The 15,883-nt window shown below is 37.8% G+C and overlaps 1 protein-coding gene across 2 annotated transcripts in view; it reads right to left on the bottom strand.

The window, feature by feature from the left end:
- Positions 1–377: 377 nt before the first annotated feature.
- The window catches only part of gabrr1 (gamma-aminobutyric acid (GABA) A receptor, rho 1), a 33,135-nt gene continuing 17,629 nt past the window's right edge, over positions 378–15,883 (bottom strand). For both annotated transcript variants that reach the window (XM_018094332.2, XM_031902451.1), the window contains 8 exons: positions 15,015–15,121; positions 12,885–12,952; positions 9,209–9,432; positions 8,718–8,800; positions 5,974–6,114; positions 4,271–4,423; positions 2,911–3,107; positions 378–1,371 (listed from right to left, as the gene is read on the bottom strand). In XM_018094332.2, coding sequence (XP_017949821.2) covers positions 1,084–1,371; positions 2,911–3,107; positions 4,271–4,423; positions 5,974–6,114; positions 8,718–8,800; positions 9,209–9,432; positions 12,885–12,952; positions 15,015–15,121 — 1,261 coding nt within the window. In that variant the 3' untranslated portion in view covers positions 378–1,083. The remainder of the gene's footprint in view (positions 1,372–2,910; positions 3,108–4,270; positions 4,424–5,973; positions 6,115–8,717; positions 8,801–9,208; positions 9,433–12,884; positions 12,953–15,014; positions 15,122–15,883) is intronic.

The following is a 15,883-nucleotide window of genomic DNA, read 5'->3' as shown; positions in this document are numbered from 1 at the left end:
TTAAAAATATGCTTGTATGTGTAACTTTGTTCATTTACCTTTCCTTTAACCCTTGCCATGGATTGATATTTTTGCACTGTGTATTTCCAGAAAACACACAGCGTTGCATAGATTAAAGGGCAAACCACAAGCATTGAAGCTACGCATCAGCACCATAATACTTTTATGCTGGCACCTTGGATCCTATGGTACATGGCACTAAAACAGTTAAATATGCACAGTTTTATAGAAGAGTGTAAAATGCAGGCAATCATCCTGATCATCCTGACGATGGTCCCTAGTGGGCCGAAACGCTGTGAGCCGTGAGTGCTTTCGATTGGCAGTATATATATATATATAAATATATATATATATATATATATATACACAGTGATATACCTCAAAGTTGTATGGGCAGTCAACCTAATTTAGTGAGGTGTTGTCTGATTTATAATTACCTACCATACTTTTCCATATACATGTGTGAGTGGCAAATTTTCATGCTATGTTGTTGGTACCTTGATGTTGAGCATTATATATTTGAGACATAATTCTGTATGGATTCTTGGACAAATGAGTTTATATTGTCTTGTACGTTCTACCCTCCCCCAACAACAGACATTTTTTCCTTGGTGGGGTTGGCTGGATAGAACAGCTTGACAGTATGACTGTAAAGACAGTAACTTGATAAATATTTTATTTCATACAAGAACTGGTCATATAATGTTGGTGCGACATGAAAATATAGATTGCAGGGGATGATCAAAACAGCACAGAGCAGGCAGCTGTTGGGCAAATAACAGACTGTGGCACTGTAAAAAGGGTGCTGTGCATTGCAGCTCTGTTGGTGCACAGAAAGTTTCTTTGACTTAGCAATAATATGTCACGTATCTACTATATAAATATAAAATACCTTATATGAAATATAAAGGTAAAATTCAGTTAAAGAAGACAGAGTGCAGCACAGCTGCTGCCGGCATGGTTGAAGCAGCACAAAATGAATTCTTCTAGTTTGTGTCATACATGCTACTTATACATGGTGAACCACAGGGTAATATATACCATTATTCCAAAAATGCCCACAGCTATTGTCTTTTAGAATACTTACAAGAAAATGCACCAGTATATGAGGTTAAACAGAATGTATGATGCAGGAAATATTAATCTGGAATACTTGTCAATAGCATGAGTGTCAATGCGCATGCTGACATACGCCCGCTGACTCTTCCTTCTGTTTGAGTTTCTTTCTGCATTGAGCGCCAGCTGCACCATGATTCTGTCTTCCTTATCTCCATTTTCAGACACATAATTGCCAAGGTTGTTTACCTCACCATCACTATAGCTGCTGTCCATCATTGAGCGTGGCTGTGGAACCCCACAGGTACAAGGATACTAGAAAGAGACAAAGGCGTCAGTTTGCCTTCGTGTTTTTCTTCCATACAATATATTAAATTTAGCATACAATTAAACGCATCTGCTATAATTGCCAAAGATATTGCTGAAACCAGGTCTCTGCAGCATTCTGACTACTTTTCCTTCTAGATGTATTACAAAACTTTAAGGCCCCATACACGGGCCGATAGAAGCTGCCGATATCGGTCCCTTGGACCGACTCGGCAGCTTATCTGCCCATGTAGGGGCAGAAACGAGCGGACTGGCCGACCGATATCTGGCCTGAAATTGGCCAGATATTGATCGGCCAGGTTAAAAGATTCAGTCGGATCGGGGGCCGCATCGGCTCGTTGATGCGGTCCCCGAACCGACTGCCCCATTGCCGCCTATATAATCCGGTCGTTTGGCCCCAGGCCAAACGATCGGATTATTTTTTTTTTTTAACTTCAAGCTCCCCGATATCGTCCACCCGTAGGTGGGGATATCGGGGGAAGATCCGCTCGCTTGGCGATCTCGCCAAGCGAGCGGATCTTACCGTGTATGGGGACCTTTAGACTCCTTCAGGTCTGAATTCGATCCAAAGGATTGTGTGGCAGGATAATGCAGAGACCTTGATGCTTGGTTTGCAGAGTATGTACCGTGTATAACAGCCCCAAGGCCCCATAAAGTACAACTTATATACAGCTTTACACTCATGATGAGATGATTTTATAAAAAGTTTTGTTAAAGGAAATTTCTACCCAAAACTGTGTTTTAAGTGTACTTGTAAATATAAAATCTAGCATATTCGTGATATTTGCGATGATCATCAGAAATTATCGTATCCAATCCAAATTTTTCCCATTCGGGATTTGAACTCGCGTTTTGATAAATCTGCCCCTAGATGTCATATAAAAATCTTTATAATTTACAGAACTTGAGATATAAATACTATTACATATGGGATCCTAATCTTTCATGTAATATTGCTGAATATCAGCCAAACTGAATTTTTATACTAACAGTATATTTCCGGTTTTATTTTTCTCAAGATTTTTACCCTCTCGATGAAGCCAAAACGTCAAACAAATATTGAATTAATTTTTTCTACAAAGATGTGAGAACGCTTGATTTGTTTTGGACATTTGGACATTATTTTCTAAGCACCCAGGTAGTTGCTCCTTTTGTTTCCTGGTTGCATCTGGTTGAGGTTTTATTTTATTTTTATATATATATATATATATATATATTTTTTTTTTTAGCATTATGCTATTTCTATGAGTTAATCTACACCCAAGAGATGATTTTTATTCAATCTCACCCCAGAAACATATTTGTTTAAAGTAAGGAGCAAATAAGTTTTTCTTCTTATACACCAACAGCGTTTAGTTGTTTGAGATCAGTCAGCTGCTGTTGATCTGTCCATAGGTACACAAGAAGGTGGCAGTAGAAATCTGTAGCTAATAAAGCTCTGAATAATGCTCATACATTAAACAGTTTTTTAAATCACTGAATGATTTGGAATCTCAGTATCAGCAGCTACACCAGCTCAATTCTTACCTTTTCCCGCATTTTCCTTTCTTTTCTCTCTTGCACAGTGGTCAAATAATTCACGGCTGCATATTCCAGCACCGATAGGAAGACAAACACAAAACTAACCCACAAGTAAATGTCCACCGCTTTGATGTATGAGACTCTGGGCATGGAGGCATTTACTCCCGTTATGATGGTAGACATAGTCAACACCGTGGTTATACCTGTGAAATGCAATTTTTAAAAGAGTTCTATTTATTGTATTATTCAGTACTATTTGAATAGAAACAACTTTGTAATCTAATGTTACTTCCAGCACACACTTTGAATAACATTTTAAGGTTACTTTGTAGACTCTCCTCCTTTTACGTACTCCCACTGAAACTAGCCATGTGATGCCTTCTCACCATCTTCCATGGTTCTAGTGTATATATTAAATAGAAAAATGAAATCCAAAAAAGGGAGACCACTCCTTTGACCTGTCCCACCCACTCCAGTTTAGACTTGGACATGCCCTTGATCTGTCCAATATCCCACCATTTTTAACTAGTCCCACCCCTTTTCAGTGTCTGCAAATCAGGACTGTCTCTCATGAATGTGGACAATGGTGAAGTGGCTCACATTGTTTATATTTAAGGCATAGGTCATTGACTATTAAACATATTCCACATACTTTTAAGAAATCTTAGAAATCATGAACTGTGGCATGTTCTGATAATGCCCTGCTTAGGCTCTTAAGAGGGGAGTATGTTTCTTTGGGATACCCGTGTATATTGTTGTGCTGTAAAAAAAATATAACTATTTTGTTATTACTGTAGGGCAGGGATCCCCAACCTTGAAACCAACACTGAAATGTAAAAAGAGTTGGGGAGCAACACAACCAACACAAGAAAAAGTTCCTGGGGGTGCAAATAAGAGATATAATTGGTATCCCCTATGTGGCTGATAAAAGGCTATAAAAGGCCGTGGCTTTATACTGGGTTTTATGCAATCAACACTTGCCTCTAAGCCAGAAATTAAAAAATGAGCACCTACTTTGAGGCCACTGGGAGCAAAAATCAAAGGTGTTGGGAAGCAACATGTTGCTCGTGAGCCACTGGTTGGGCACCACTGCTGTAGGGTTACATGTGTAACTGAATGTAGTTACAAGCATTTCAACCATCCATACAAATATATAAGGTGGTCTATATTTTTTGGTATGTTTTGTTTGGTTTACAAAGTGTTTTATATACCATATGGTGTAGAATTTGTTATGTATTGTGTGTTATGTGTAAGTGTTTGATTTGTGTAACCTTGAGTTTTACTTGATGGTATGATGTGACTGTAGTCAGTGCTTTAAGGCGGAATATACCCTGTTTAAAAGGATCTAACAAAAATTTTCTTTTACCTAAGGGAACTCTGGCAGGAGCTGCCCTGCGATCTATCCAGAAAGACACCCAAGAGAGCATCACCATCAGGGTTGCTGGGAAGTATGTTTGTAGGAGAAAGAAGAAGATGTGGCGCCGTAATGTAAAGTTGATGTACAGGCGATTGTACCATCCTAGATTAAAACAAAAGCACACATGTCCATGAAAAAAAAAGCCCTAAAAATTCTGCATATTGACGTATATTGTAAGCTTAATGGGGCAGGCCCTCTAACCTCATGTCTTGGTTTATATCTGATTGTGACACTGCAAAATCATGTGACTGTAAAAAATATTATAGCCCTTGCATTGCATGTATTTTATCTAAGACACTGCAGTTCTGATATGTAATTATGAGTATACATAGCCTTTCTGGTCAGATGAACAACAATAATTTTTGATTATTATAATTCTCCAAGTCCCTAAGTAATTCCCAAGACTCTTTTTTAGCAGAGTTAATGGTGATTTGACTCCTTTAAGATGCAGATGTAAACTCCTGTATCTTAATTGTATCAAATAGCTTCCTACCTCAAGCATGATGGCAAAAAAACTAAGGAAGAGGGGTAAATACTTTGATGGCCATCCTGCCTCCTAATTGAATCAAAGCATTGACCCCTATCGTCCTCTGTGCTGCCTAGGGATGTACTGAGATTTTTTTATACACCATATTGTACTTATTAGGCCGCTTTTACATGTGGAACGTGGGGCAACCCATTGAAGACAATGAAACAAATTCATGTGACAAATAGTTTCTGGCTTAAAGCGTACAGGAACACTTGTGTGCACAGAACACCATGGCAATAAATTGGTGATGTAAATGGAATTCTAATTTCACTTTATGAAAATGCATTGTAGTTTGTAAGAACTGTTGATTTATTTCAGGACCACATATTCCAGTTTCTCTATTTCCAGGCACATAATTTTAGTGCAGACGGCCATTTATAACATGCTGACTAGTGATGTATGAAATTATTTATTTATTTTTTATTGATAGAAGATATTGTTTAATATGTGGCTGAATTTAACTTCCAGTTTTACACTCTGAAGCTGTAAATATGGTGTGAACCCAGAAGAGAGTAAATCCTGGCTTATATTAACTCTTCACTGGATTTTTAAACTATTAAATGTCTCCTGTTTCAGTTATCTAGGATTAACCATTTCACAAGTGTTTAACTATCAATTAGGTCTGCTAATTGTGCAGTCTATTTACATAGAAAATTCACAAAATGTAAATTTTTTTGCAAATTGAAACTCAATAAATTTGTTCATCACTAATACAGATATCGGACCCCTTATCCAGAAACCCGTTATCCAGAAAGCTCCAAATTACGGAAAGCCCGTCTCCCATAGACTCCATTATAAGCAAATAATTCAGAATTTTAAAACTGATTTCCTTTTTCTCTGTAGAAATAAAACAGTACCTTGTAATTGATCCCAACTAAGATATAAATAATCCTTATTGGATGCAAAACAATCCTATTGGGTTTAATTAATGTTTTATTATTTTTTTAGTAGACTTAAGGTATGGAGATCCAAATTATGGAAAGACCCCTTATCCAGAATACCCTTGGTCCCAAGCATTCTGGATAATGGGTCCTATACCTGTACTGACCAATTATATTGGCAAAGTGTATTAATGTGATCATTTCTAGCTTCTGTGTACTTTTTTTGAAACTTGAGTATTTACCTGTGCTGCTATAGAAAGCAAGCCTTGTAGTCGTGTGAAACTCCTGAATAAGGAATTGTGATAATGATATTCTGTCGTCAGTTTTTAATGATTCGTTACCATTCTTCCAATATAGCATAAGATCATCTTCTGTGTATGCATCTGAAATAAAAGAGCAAATTGGATATATATATATATAGCGCACAGTAGCAGTTTGTTATTTTTATCACTGTGTTTGCATGCTTTCCCAATGCAAATGCCTGCAACTTCATGGAAAAAATTTCTGTGAAATGCCATTTGGGCTGAGAGGTCAATTAGTAATAGAGGGTGATGGTTGTAATCACAAATGCTGTGATAGAAATTGCACTATGCACCAGAAGAGCCAAATTCTAATTTAATAATCTGAGTTTTGGCTCTTAAAGTTACCAGGAGAAGCTTTTTACCTCCCCTGGTTGCCTAATGGAAACAGAGTCCCTGCTGTTTGCTGAAAAATATCAACATAGTTACATTGGTTTGAAAAAAGATCAAAGTCCATCCTATATGGACCTATCTAAACACTCACATACATAAATCATACATACCAACATCAATACTAACTGTAGATATTATTATCACAATAGCCTTGGATACTATGCTTGTTCAAGAACTCATCCAGGCCCCTCTTAAAGGAACAGTAACACCAAAAAAAGAAAGTGTATAAAAATAATTAATATATTATGTACTATTGCCCTGCACTGGTAAAAGTTGTGTGTTTGCTTCATAAACACTACTACAGTTTATATAAATACCCTGCTGTGTAGCCCCGGGGGCAGCCATTTAAATTGAAAAAAGGAGAAAAGGCACAGGTTACTAAGCAGATAACAGATAAGTAGCAGATTCCCATTGTATTCTACACAGTTTATCTGTTATCTTCTTATGTAACCTGTGCCTTTTCTCCTTTTTTCAATTTAAATGGCTGCCCCCATGGCTACACAACAGCTATTTCTATTAACTACAGTAGTCTTTCTGAAGCAAACACACAACTTTTACCAGTGCAGGGCAACAGGACACTATATTTTAAAACATTTTTATTTTTTAGTGTTACTGTTCCTTTAAAGGCATTAACAGAATCTGCCATTACCACATCACTAGGAAGGGCATTCCACAACCTCACTGCCCTCACCGTGAAAAACCACCTACGCTGCTTCAAATGGAAACTCCTTTCCTCTAATCTAAAGGGGTGGCTCTCTGGTCGTTTTTATGGGAAAAAAGCACATCCCCTACCTGCCTATAATCCCCTCTAATGTACTTGTACAGAGTAATCATGTCCCCTCACAAGCGCCTCTTTTCCAGAGAAAACAACCCCAACCTCGACAGTCTAACCTCATAGCTTAAATCTTCCATCCCCTTTACCAGTTTAGTTGCACGTCTCTGCACTCTCTCCAGCTCATTAATATCCTTAAGGACTGGAGCCCAAAACTGCACTGCATACTCAAGGTGAGGCCTTACCAGGGACCTATAAAGGGGCAAAATAATGTTTTCATCCCTTGAGTCAATGCCCTTTTTTATACAAGACAGCACTTTATTTGCTTTAGTAGGCACAAGATGACAGTGCCAGTCCTACGGAAAGCTTGAACCACCAGAGCAGTGGATGAGATATTTAAACAGGTGTGCGGTGAAAATGAGTGTGATTGCCTGGAATTAGACATTGTTTTATGCATAACAGACTAATTTATTCGCTTTTATGAGGCTGGAATGGCAGTTGATGTCATCTACTTGGACTTTGCTAAAGCGTTTGATACAGTACCTCACAGAAAGATAGAAAACTTTCTGAAAGGATAGATTACAAAGAGTGGTGGTAAATGGAACATTTTCTTATTGGACCAGTGTTGTAAGTGGAGTACCGCAGGGGTCAGTCCTTGGTCCTTTGCTTTTTAACTTGTTTATTAATGACCTGGAGGTGGGCATAGAGAGTACTGTTTCTATTTTTGCTGATAAAACTAAATTTTGCAAAACTACAAGTTCCATGCAGGATGCTGCCACTTTACAGAGCAATTTGACAAAATTGGAAAACTGGGCAGCAAAATTGAAAAAGAGGTTCAATCTTGGAAAGTGCAAAGTTATACAATTTGGTAGAAAAAAATATAAATGCAAGTTATGGTAGTGATTAAGAAAGACCTGGGGATTTTTGTAGATAACAAGTTGTCTAATTCCAGGCAGTGTCATTCTGTGGCTACTAAAGCAAATAAAGTGCTGTCTTGTATAAAAAAGGGCATTGACTCAAGGGATGAAAACATAATTTTGCCTCTTTATGGGTCTCTGGTAAGGCTTGTTGGAGGTAAGATAAGGTAAGGTTTGTGGATTCAAACAAACATAAATTCAAACAAAACATTAACAGAGAAAAATACAATAGTATGCCATAAATAAAAACATACAAATTATATATTTCATATGTACAATTAACTGAATTAAGTTCTAGGTGTTTAGAAAAACAAGAGGAAGGAGGGTCCTGCCCCGTAGAGCTCATGGGTGGGTAACATACAGGCACAAATAGGAGAATAACCTAAATACCATCACAAGCACACACCAACTTTGCAAAAGTATACATGATGTCAGTTCCACAGAGCCCACAACCCCCTACCCCCTCACACACACACCCCCAGCTCCATAGCTGGATTTCCTTAAAAAAAATAATTACTGGCACTAAAGGGACAACCCTGCCACCCTAGGCACAATCTCTTGGTTCCTTATTGTAAATAAGCCCCTGAAAGCAACTCAATACTTACAGCTTTCAATCTCTAAAGAGCAGGACTGGGTGTCAAGAGGAAAACGGCTAAAATCCATATTGCACATTGCTGTCACTGTCACCCTAAAAAGTGAGAGATGCTATTGTAAGCTGAAATGTGTTGTATTCCAATTTTACTTGTCATTTTCAGAAAACTTTATTAGGTTTTACTCATTTCACAGAATATGCATTCATTTGTAAAATCCCACAAATTGATATAAATCTACTTAATGCATTTTGTTAAAATACAATAACACCAAAACTTCAACAAATGTAAGATAAATATGTAGGTTCTCCTTACAATCTACTAAATTGTTATGCAACTTAAATTACAAGCAATCTGTTCTGTTCTATGTATTTATAATCAGGACGTCCAATTGTACCTTATTGCTCAAATATAACCTACCCATTATTCTTCTTTTAAGATTTTTTAAGACTAATGTGATCTGTAATTCATATAGTGTCATTGAAAACAAACAGACAAACCAATACCTGAGACTGTACAGCACTTTCCCATCAGGTTGAACCCTCAGCATAATATTATCTGTTGTGGTATCATGAATAAAGGATCTCTTGGAATGAACAAAGAACATGTCGGGAACCCAAATCTTTTTCACTAGCCGGCCATCAAACGTCATACTCTGATTGTTGGAACTGGGGAAGGACAAGCGCTCATCTTTCCAGTAGTGTCTTAGATACAATGTCATAGTGAAGTCCTGTAAAATACATTAATTCAGTGTCCTATATTAAAATATATCTCCTTGTCTCCTTGAATAAAAGAGTAGTTGTCCGAGCAAAAGTATATATATAGTATGTATTAAAATGGAGACTGGTCAATTAACCAGCTTAACACATTGAATATTACCGATTTATAAATCGTAAGGGTCTCTGTTGACTTTTAGCTAACCTTAATGATTTCTTCCACATTAAATTAATTTGCACACAGCAAACAATCAGAACTGAGGCTGTCATCTAAATTTCCTTTAATCCCCATTATATATATATATATATAGGAGGAAATAATTATTTGACCCCTCACTGATTTTGTAAGTTTGTCCAATGACAAAGAAATGAAAAGTCTCAGAACAGTATCATTTCAATGGTAGGTTTATTTTAACAGTGGCAGATAGCACATCAAAAGGAAAATCGAAAAAATAACTTTAAATAAAAGATAGCAACTGATTTGCATTTCATTGAGTGAAATAAGTTTTTGAACCCCTACCAACCATTAAGAGTTCTGGCTCCCACAGAGTGGTTAGACACTTCTACTCAATTAGTCAACCTCATTAAGGACACCTGTCTTAACTAGTCACCTGTATAAAAGACACCTGTCCACAGAATCAATCAATCAAGCAGACTCCAAACTCTCCAACATGGGAAAGACCAAAGAGCTGTCCAAGGATGTCAGAGACAAAATTGTAGACCTGCACAAGGCTGGAATGGGCTACAAAACCATTAGCAAGAAGCTGGGAGAGAAGGTGACAACTGTTGGTGCGATTGTTCGAAAATGGAAGGAGCACAAAATGACCATCAATCGACCTTGCTCTGGGGCTCCACGCAAGATCTCACCTCGTGGGGTGTCAATGATTCTGAGAAAGGTGAAAAAGCATCCTAGAACTACACGGGAGGAGTTAGTTAATGACCTCAAATTAGCAGGGACCACAGTCACCAAGAAAACCATTGGAAACACATTACACCGCAATGGATTAAAATCCTGCAGGGCTCGCAAGGTCCCCCTGCTCAAGAAGGCACATGTGCAGGCCCGTCTGAAGTTTGCCAATGAACACCTGAATGATTCTGTGAGTGACTGGGAGAAGGTGCTGTGGTCTGATGAGACCAAAATAGAGCTCTTTGGCATTAACTCAACTCGCTGTGTTTGGAGGAAGAAAAATGCTGCCTATGACCCCCAAAACACCGTCCCCACCGTCAAGCATGGGGGTGGAAACATTTTGCTTTGGGGGTGTTTTTCTGCTAAGGGCACAGGACAACTTATTCGCATTAACGGGAAAATGGACGGAGCCATGTATCGTAAAATCCTGAACGACAACCTACTTCCCTCTGCCAGGAAACTGAAAATGGGTCGTGGATGGGTGTTCCAGCAAGACAATGACCCAAAACATACAGCAAAGGCAACAAAGGAGTGGCTCAAGAAGAAGCACATTAAGGTCATGGAGTGGCCTAGTCAGTCTCCGGACCTTAATCCAATAGAAAACCTATGGAGGGAGCTCAAGCTCAGAGTTGCACAGAGACAGCCTCGAAACCTTAGGGATTTAGAGATGATCTGCAAAGAGGAGTGGGCCAACATTCCTCCTAAAATGTGCGCAAACTTGGTCATCAATTACAAGAAACGTTTGACCTCTGTGCTTGCAAACAAGGGTTTTTCCACTAAGTATTAAGTCTTTTTTTGTTAGAGGGTTCAAAAACTTATTTCACTCAATGAAATGCAAATCAGTTGCTATCTTTTATTTAAAGTTATTTTTTCGATTTTCCTTTTGATGTGCTATCTGCCACTGTTAAAATAAACCTACCATTGAAATGATACTGTTCTGAGACTTTTCATTTCTTTGTCATTGGACAAACTTACAAAATCAGTGAGGGGTCAAATAATTATTTCCTCCACTGTATATATATATTTACTTTACTTTAAAGGACATTTCAACCCCAAAAATAGTTTTTTTTGCTTAATAAAAGAAAACACAACTTTGCAATTTACATTCATTACATATTTGTAATGGTTTTTGAGTTATTTGTATATATAACTGCTTAAAAGCAGTGTTGCCTGTCCTTTCTATTCTTTGCCCTGGTGTCTCTGGAGTATGAACCAATGTAACACAAGGCAGCAGATTTTACAGACCTGACTTACTGTAGGAGCCTGGCACTTGCAACATTGTTTAAAAATTAACAACCAGGAGTTCAGCAAATGCTGCTTTCTATAGCAATTACATTTACAAATAACTTTTAAAGAAATAAATTTTTTTATTAAATTGATATTGAAAAGTTTTCTTTTATTAGGCAAAAAATTATTTTTGGGGTTGACATGTCTTTTAAAAGACCTGGTGAATGCTATACTTCTCTCTTTCTCTCGCTGTGTCTCTTTCTCTCTCTCCCCTAATGTACTACAGGTATGGGACCCATTATCCAGAATGTTTGGGACCTGGGGTTTTCCGGATAAGGGGTCTTTCCGTAATTTGGATCTCCCACCTTAAGGGGCTGATTTACTAATCCACGAATCCGAATCCCGAATGGGAAAAAATCGAATTGGAAACGACCATTTTGCGATTTTTTGTAAATTGTCGTGACTTTTTCGTAGCCATTATGACTTGCTCGTAAATTGTCGCGACTTTTTCGTATTGAGTGCTCGTAAACGGCGGGCAAACCTTTGCATGATTTTGGAAGCCTCCCATAGGACTCAATGGCACTCTGCAGCTCCAACCTGGCCCAAGGAAAGTCACGATACTGAAGCTTGAATGAATCCGAAACTTTCGTACTCGGCACGGCGGCTATGAAAAAGTCGCTACAATTTACAAGCAAGTAGTAATGGCTACGAAAAAGTCGTAATGGCTACGAAAAAGTCGCAACAATTTACAAGCAAGTCGTAATGGCTACGAAAAAGTCGCGACAATTTACGAAAAAAATCGAAAAATACCGATCTAAAAAAAGATATTTAAACAGTAATTAAACCCAATAGGATTGTTTTGCCTCTAATAAGAATTCATTACATCTTAGTTGGCATCAAGTACAAGGTACTGTTTCATTGTTACAGAAAAAACGAAACCATTTTTAAAAATGTAAATGATTTGATTAAAATGAAGTCTATGGGAGATGGCCTTTCCGTATTTAAGAACTTTCTGGATAATGTGTTTCCGGATAAGGAGTCCAATACCTGTATTATAAGTGATGAATATAATCTAAACTCTATTATCATGGACAAAGGCAGAAGGCAAGAATGCTCAACCTCCTTTACTATTTGTTATCAGGAGCCCACCAATGCATGGATATGTTTAAAAAGAACAATTAGGATACCTGAAGACAACTGAATTAATAACAAGTATCTCAAAAACAGCACTTTGAACTAAAATAAAAAACATCTTACTAGATACTGTTGTCAGTTCTGCTATAAAGTAAATTTGCTCATGTTTTATAAATAATAAGATAACAGATTACTTACCATATCAACCTCTGAAATACTGTCTAAACTTTCCACTTGTACATCAACGCCCACTGGTATTGCAGGACCTATAATATACAAACATATATATTTTTTTTAATATTTAAAATATTACTATGAGTAAACAATGGAAGAACTATTGTATGTTTAATACAGTTGATTGATACTGTATATACTCCTATTTTTTCCTCATATAATTATATATTTAGGGGCAGATTTATCAAAATAAATAAAAATACACACAAAAATACATAAAAGCTCCCCCACATTCTAATTATTACCATGGGATTTTTAGAAGGGTATTTATCAATGGGTGAAAGCTAGAACAACTTGATAAATTCCATAGAAATGAAAAGAATGTGGGGTGAGGTTTTATTAATTAAACTGTAAACTCAAATTTTGCTAAATCAGCCCCTTAATAAGATGGTTGTTAATCAAAAATCAGTTTTGTTTTTTTCTCAACTATTAAATGTGAATATACCCACAAGTATTTTCTGAAACCTCCAATAGGCCAAATGATCAGATCATACTAATTAAACCCAGCCTGTTTGTGGCCAAATCGGTTTAAGATATGCTGGTTTGCATAAATGTATGCCCAGCTCTACACCAAAGCACACACAGTTTTTTACTTCAGTTCAAAAAAGAAATATGGGATAAGTAGCTGAATAGTCAGGAGAAAACAGTGTTAAACTGAGAAACTATGGAGTTAAATAGTTTTTTTCATTCTAGTAGCCTGTAAAGTTGTGATGTTTAAAAAAGAGACATGGAGTACTTTGCACCTTTGCACTTTCTTTTAAAGAAAGATAGAAATTATATTAGAAGAGATAAGAAAGGATAATGACAAGAAATAAAATAAAATGCCACGTTAAAGAGGATCTGATGTAAAAATCAATTATGTTCTAGGGGTGAAAAGAAGAACTTAATCCCACCTGTATAAAAATAACTGTGTTTGTCTCAAAGCCCTTTCTGATTGGAAAGCATCATCACACAGCTCCCTCACCTTAAATTATAGTGATTAGCAGAGTTACCAATACCTGCCTTTAAAGGAGAAGGAAAGTCAAAACCTATTAAGCACACTATTAAATAGTACTACTATTGCTGTGTAAAAACGCTATATTTCTGGCTTGCCTAATGAAAGATTTACAGAGATACACATACTAGAACCTACATACTTGTTTCAGTGAACGGCGCCGCCATCTTGTCCAGCATGTCTGTATGGGCTGAAAAGCACAAGCCAGCCCCCCCTCCGATCCCCGCCCCTGTCACAAAGCCTCCGCTGCTCCCCGCTCCTGCCACAAACCCCCCCTGCTCCCCGCTCCTGCCACAAACCCTCCGCCGCTCCCCGCACCTGCCCCCCCCACTCCTCCCACCTGCATGTCAGAGTTCTCCGTCGCTGCATCGCCATGGCAACCAGACGCTCCTGCTGTGTGCGCATGCGCCGCCTACAGTAACAAGTCGCCAAGTCTGGGAAGGAGCGATGCATTATGGGAATCTTCTCTACCCTGCTCAGCGTTTTTTTTTCCTGTTTGGCTTCTGATCTTCTGAACGGGTAAAGTATGGGGAGACTTAAGGGCACTATTGAGACAACTGAAGGTATGCCTGCAGCTTGAGATTAACTCTTTACTAGCCTTTCCTTCTCCTTTAATAAGGAATGATTTAAAATGTCTGCACATGGCTTCATTAACCTCTGTGCAGCCCTACCTACATTTGTTTTATATGTGCACTTGTGATAGGCGACTGTCGGAGATGCAGCACCATTGCTGCATATAGTAGAGGGGGTACAGTGGTACAGACTCCTTGGTCGCTGGCTCCCGTCGCAAACATTCTTGCTGCTACCACTTTGCACCAATGTTTGCAAGCCTTTTATATTGAAACTGAAAAGATGCTTAAATAGGGCCAGTATATTAAATGAAAAAAACAAGTAGTCCACTATAGCAAAAAGTAAAGGTTTTATTTCAGTTACCCTATCTGTGAGCAAAAAACACAACAGAAGATTAGCGATGCATTTCATTTTATCTCCAATCAAATTGAATTTGATTTTGACATTTATTTTGCTAATGTCCATATGGCTATGTAGACATTAAAAAATAGTGAAAAACGGTATTGACTCAATATCATAATCATACATACCCCCAAATCCAGGTCTCATGGTGAAGTCGTGATCATCTATTCTGAGAAGCTGCTCTGACTTTGTGAGTGGAGACTTTGTGATGTCGGGACTTCTCTTAAATACAGGGCTACAAAACATAAAGAGCTTTGAAGGATATCTGCTACTTCTATTAGTTTTACTTCATTCTTGAAATTAAATGTGTTTTTATTGCATATATGCAGTATAGCAATAACTGAATAAAATATTAAATGCAATTGGTAAAAGTAAGTAGAAGTGGAGTGCTACATGGTTTAGGAAAGGGCCCAAAGCTTTTTAGGCTTTTTGGAAATAGCATTTGGAAATAAAGCTGTGGAAGACCAGCTTGTATGTCTTGAGAAAGACTTGGGCAGTGGGCAGAAACATGGCAGACAAGCCTTATTCCGGATATATTTAGAGGATCTGCAACAACATAAAGCAGTGGTTGATTGATTAAAAGCTCCCCTTGAGGTCTGACATTTCTTCCCACTTAGCTCATTATAAGGTTATGGGTATATGAAAACATTGCTGTATCAACACTAATTCCAAGAATATTATAGCGTATAGCTTTCCCATGTTTAACCCTAATGTACCTTCATGCTGGGATTTCTAGGAGTTTCTAGGGTTGAAATCAGTCATTCTCTCCAAATCTTACCATAACTGGCCTTCGGCCAGGGCCCCAACCATTGCTCTGGGACCCTCTACGGTGACCATTGCCACAGTTTAGGAACCATTGCTTAAAGAACAAAGTGCTTATTGAATCGAGATAACGCTAATTTCTAACCAACAAGTGGAGAACACATTTTTCAAGCCAAGGAACAATTTATTTATTGATGTGGAGAGGCGCAAAAAAAACATTTCCAGTATTACAATA

The sequence above is a fragment of the Xenopus tropicalis genome, chromosome 5 (assembly GCF_000004195.4).
Source record: "Xenopus tropicalis strain Nigerian chromosome 5, UCB_Xtro_10.0, whole genome shotgun sequence".
NCBI lineage: Eukaryota > Metazoa > Chordata > Amphibia > Anura > Pipidae > Xenopus > Xenopus tropicalis.
This window is presented reverse-complemented; position numbering and strand designations above follow the sequence as displayed.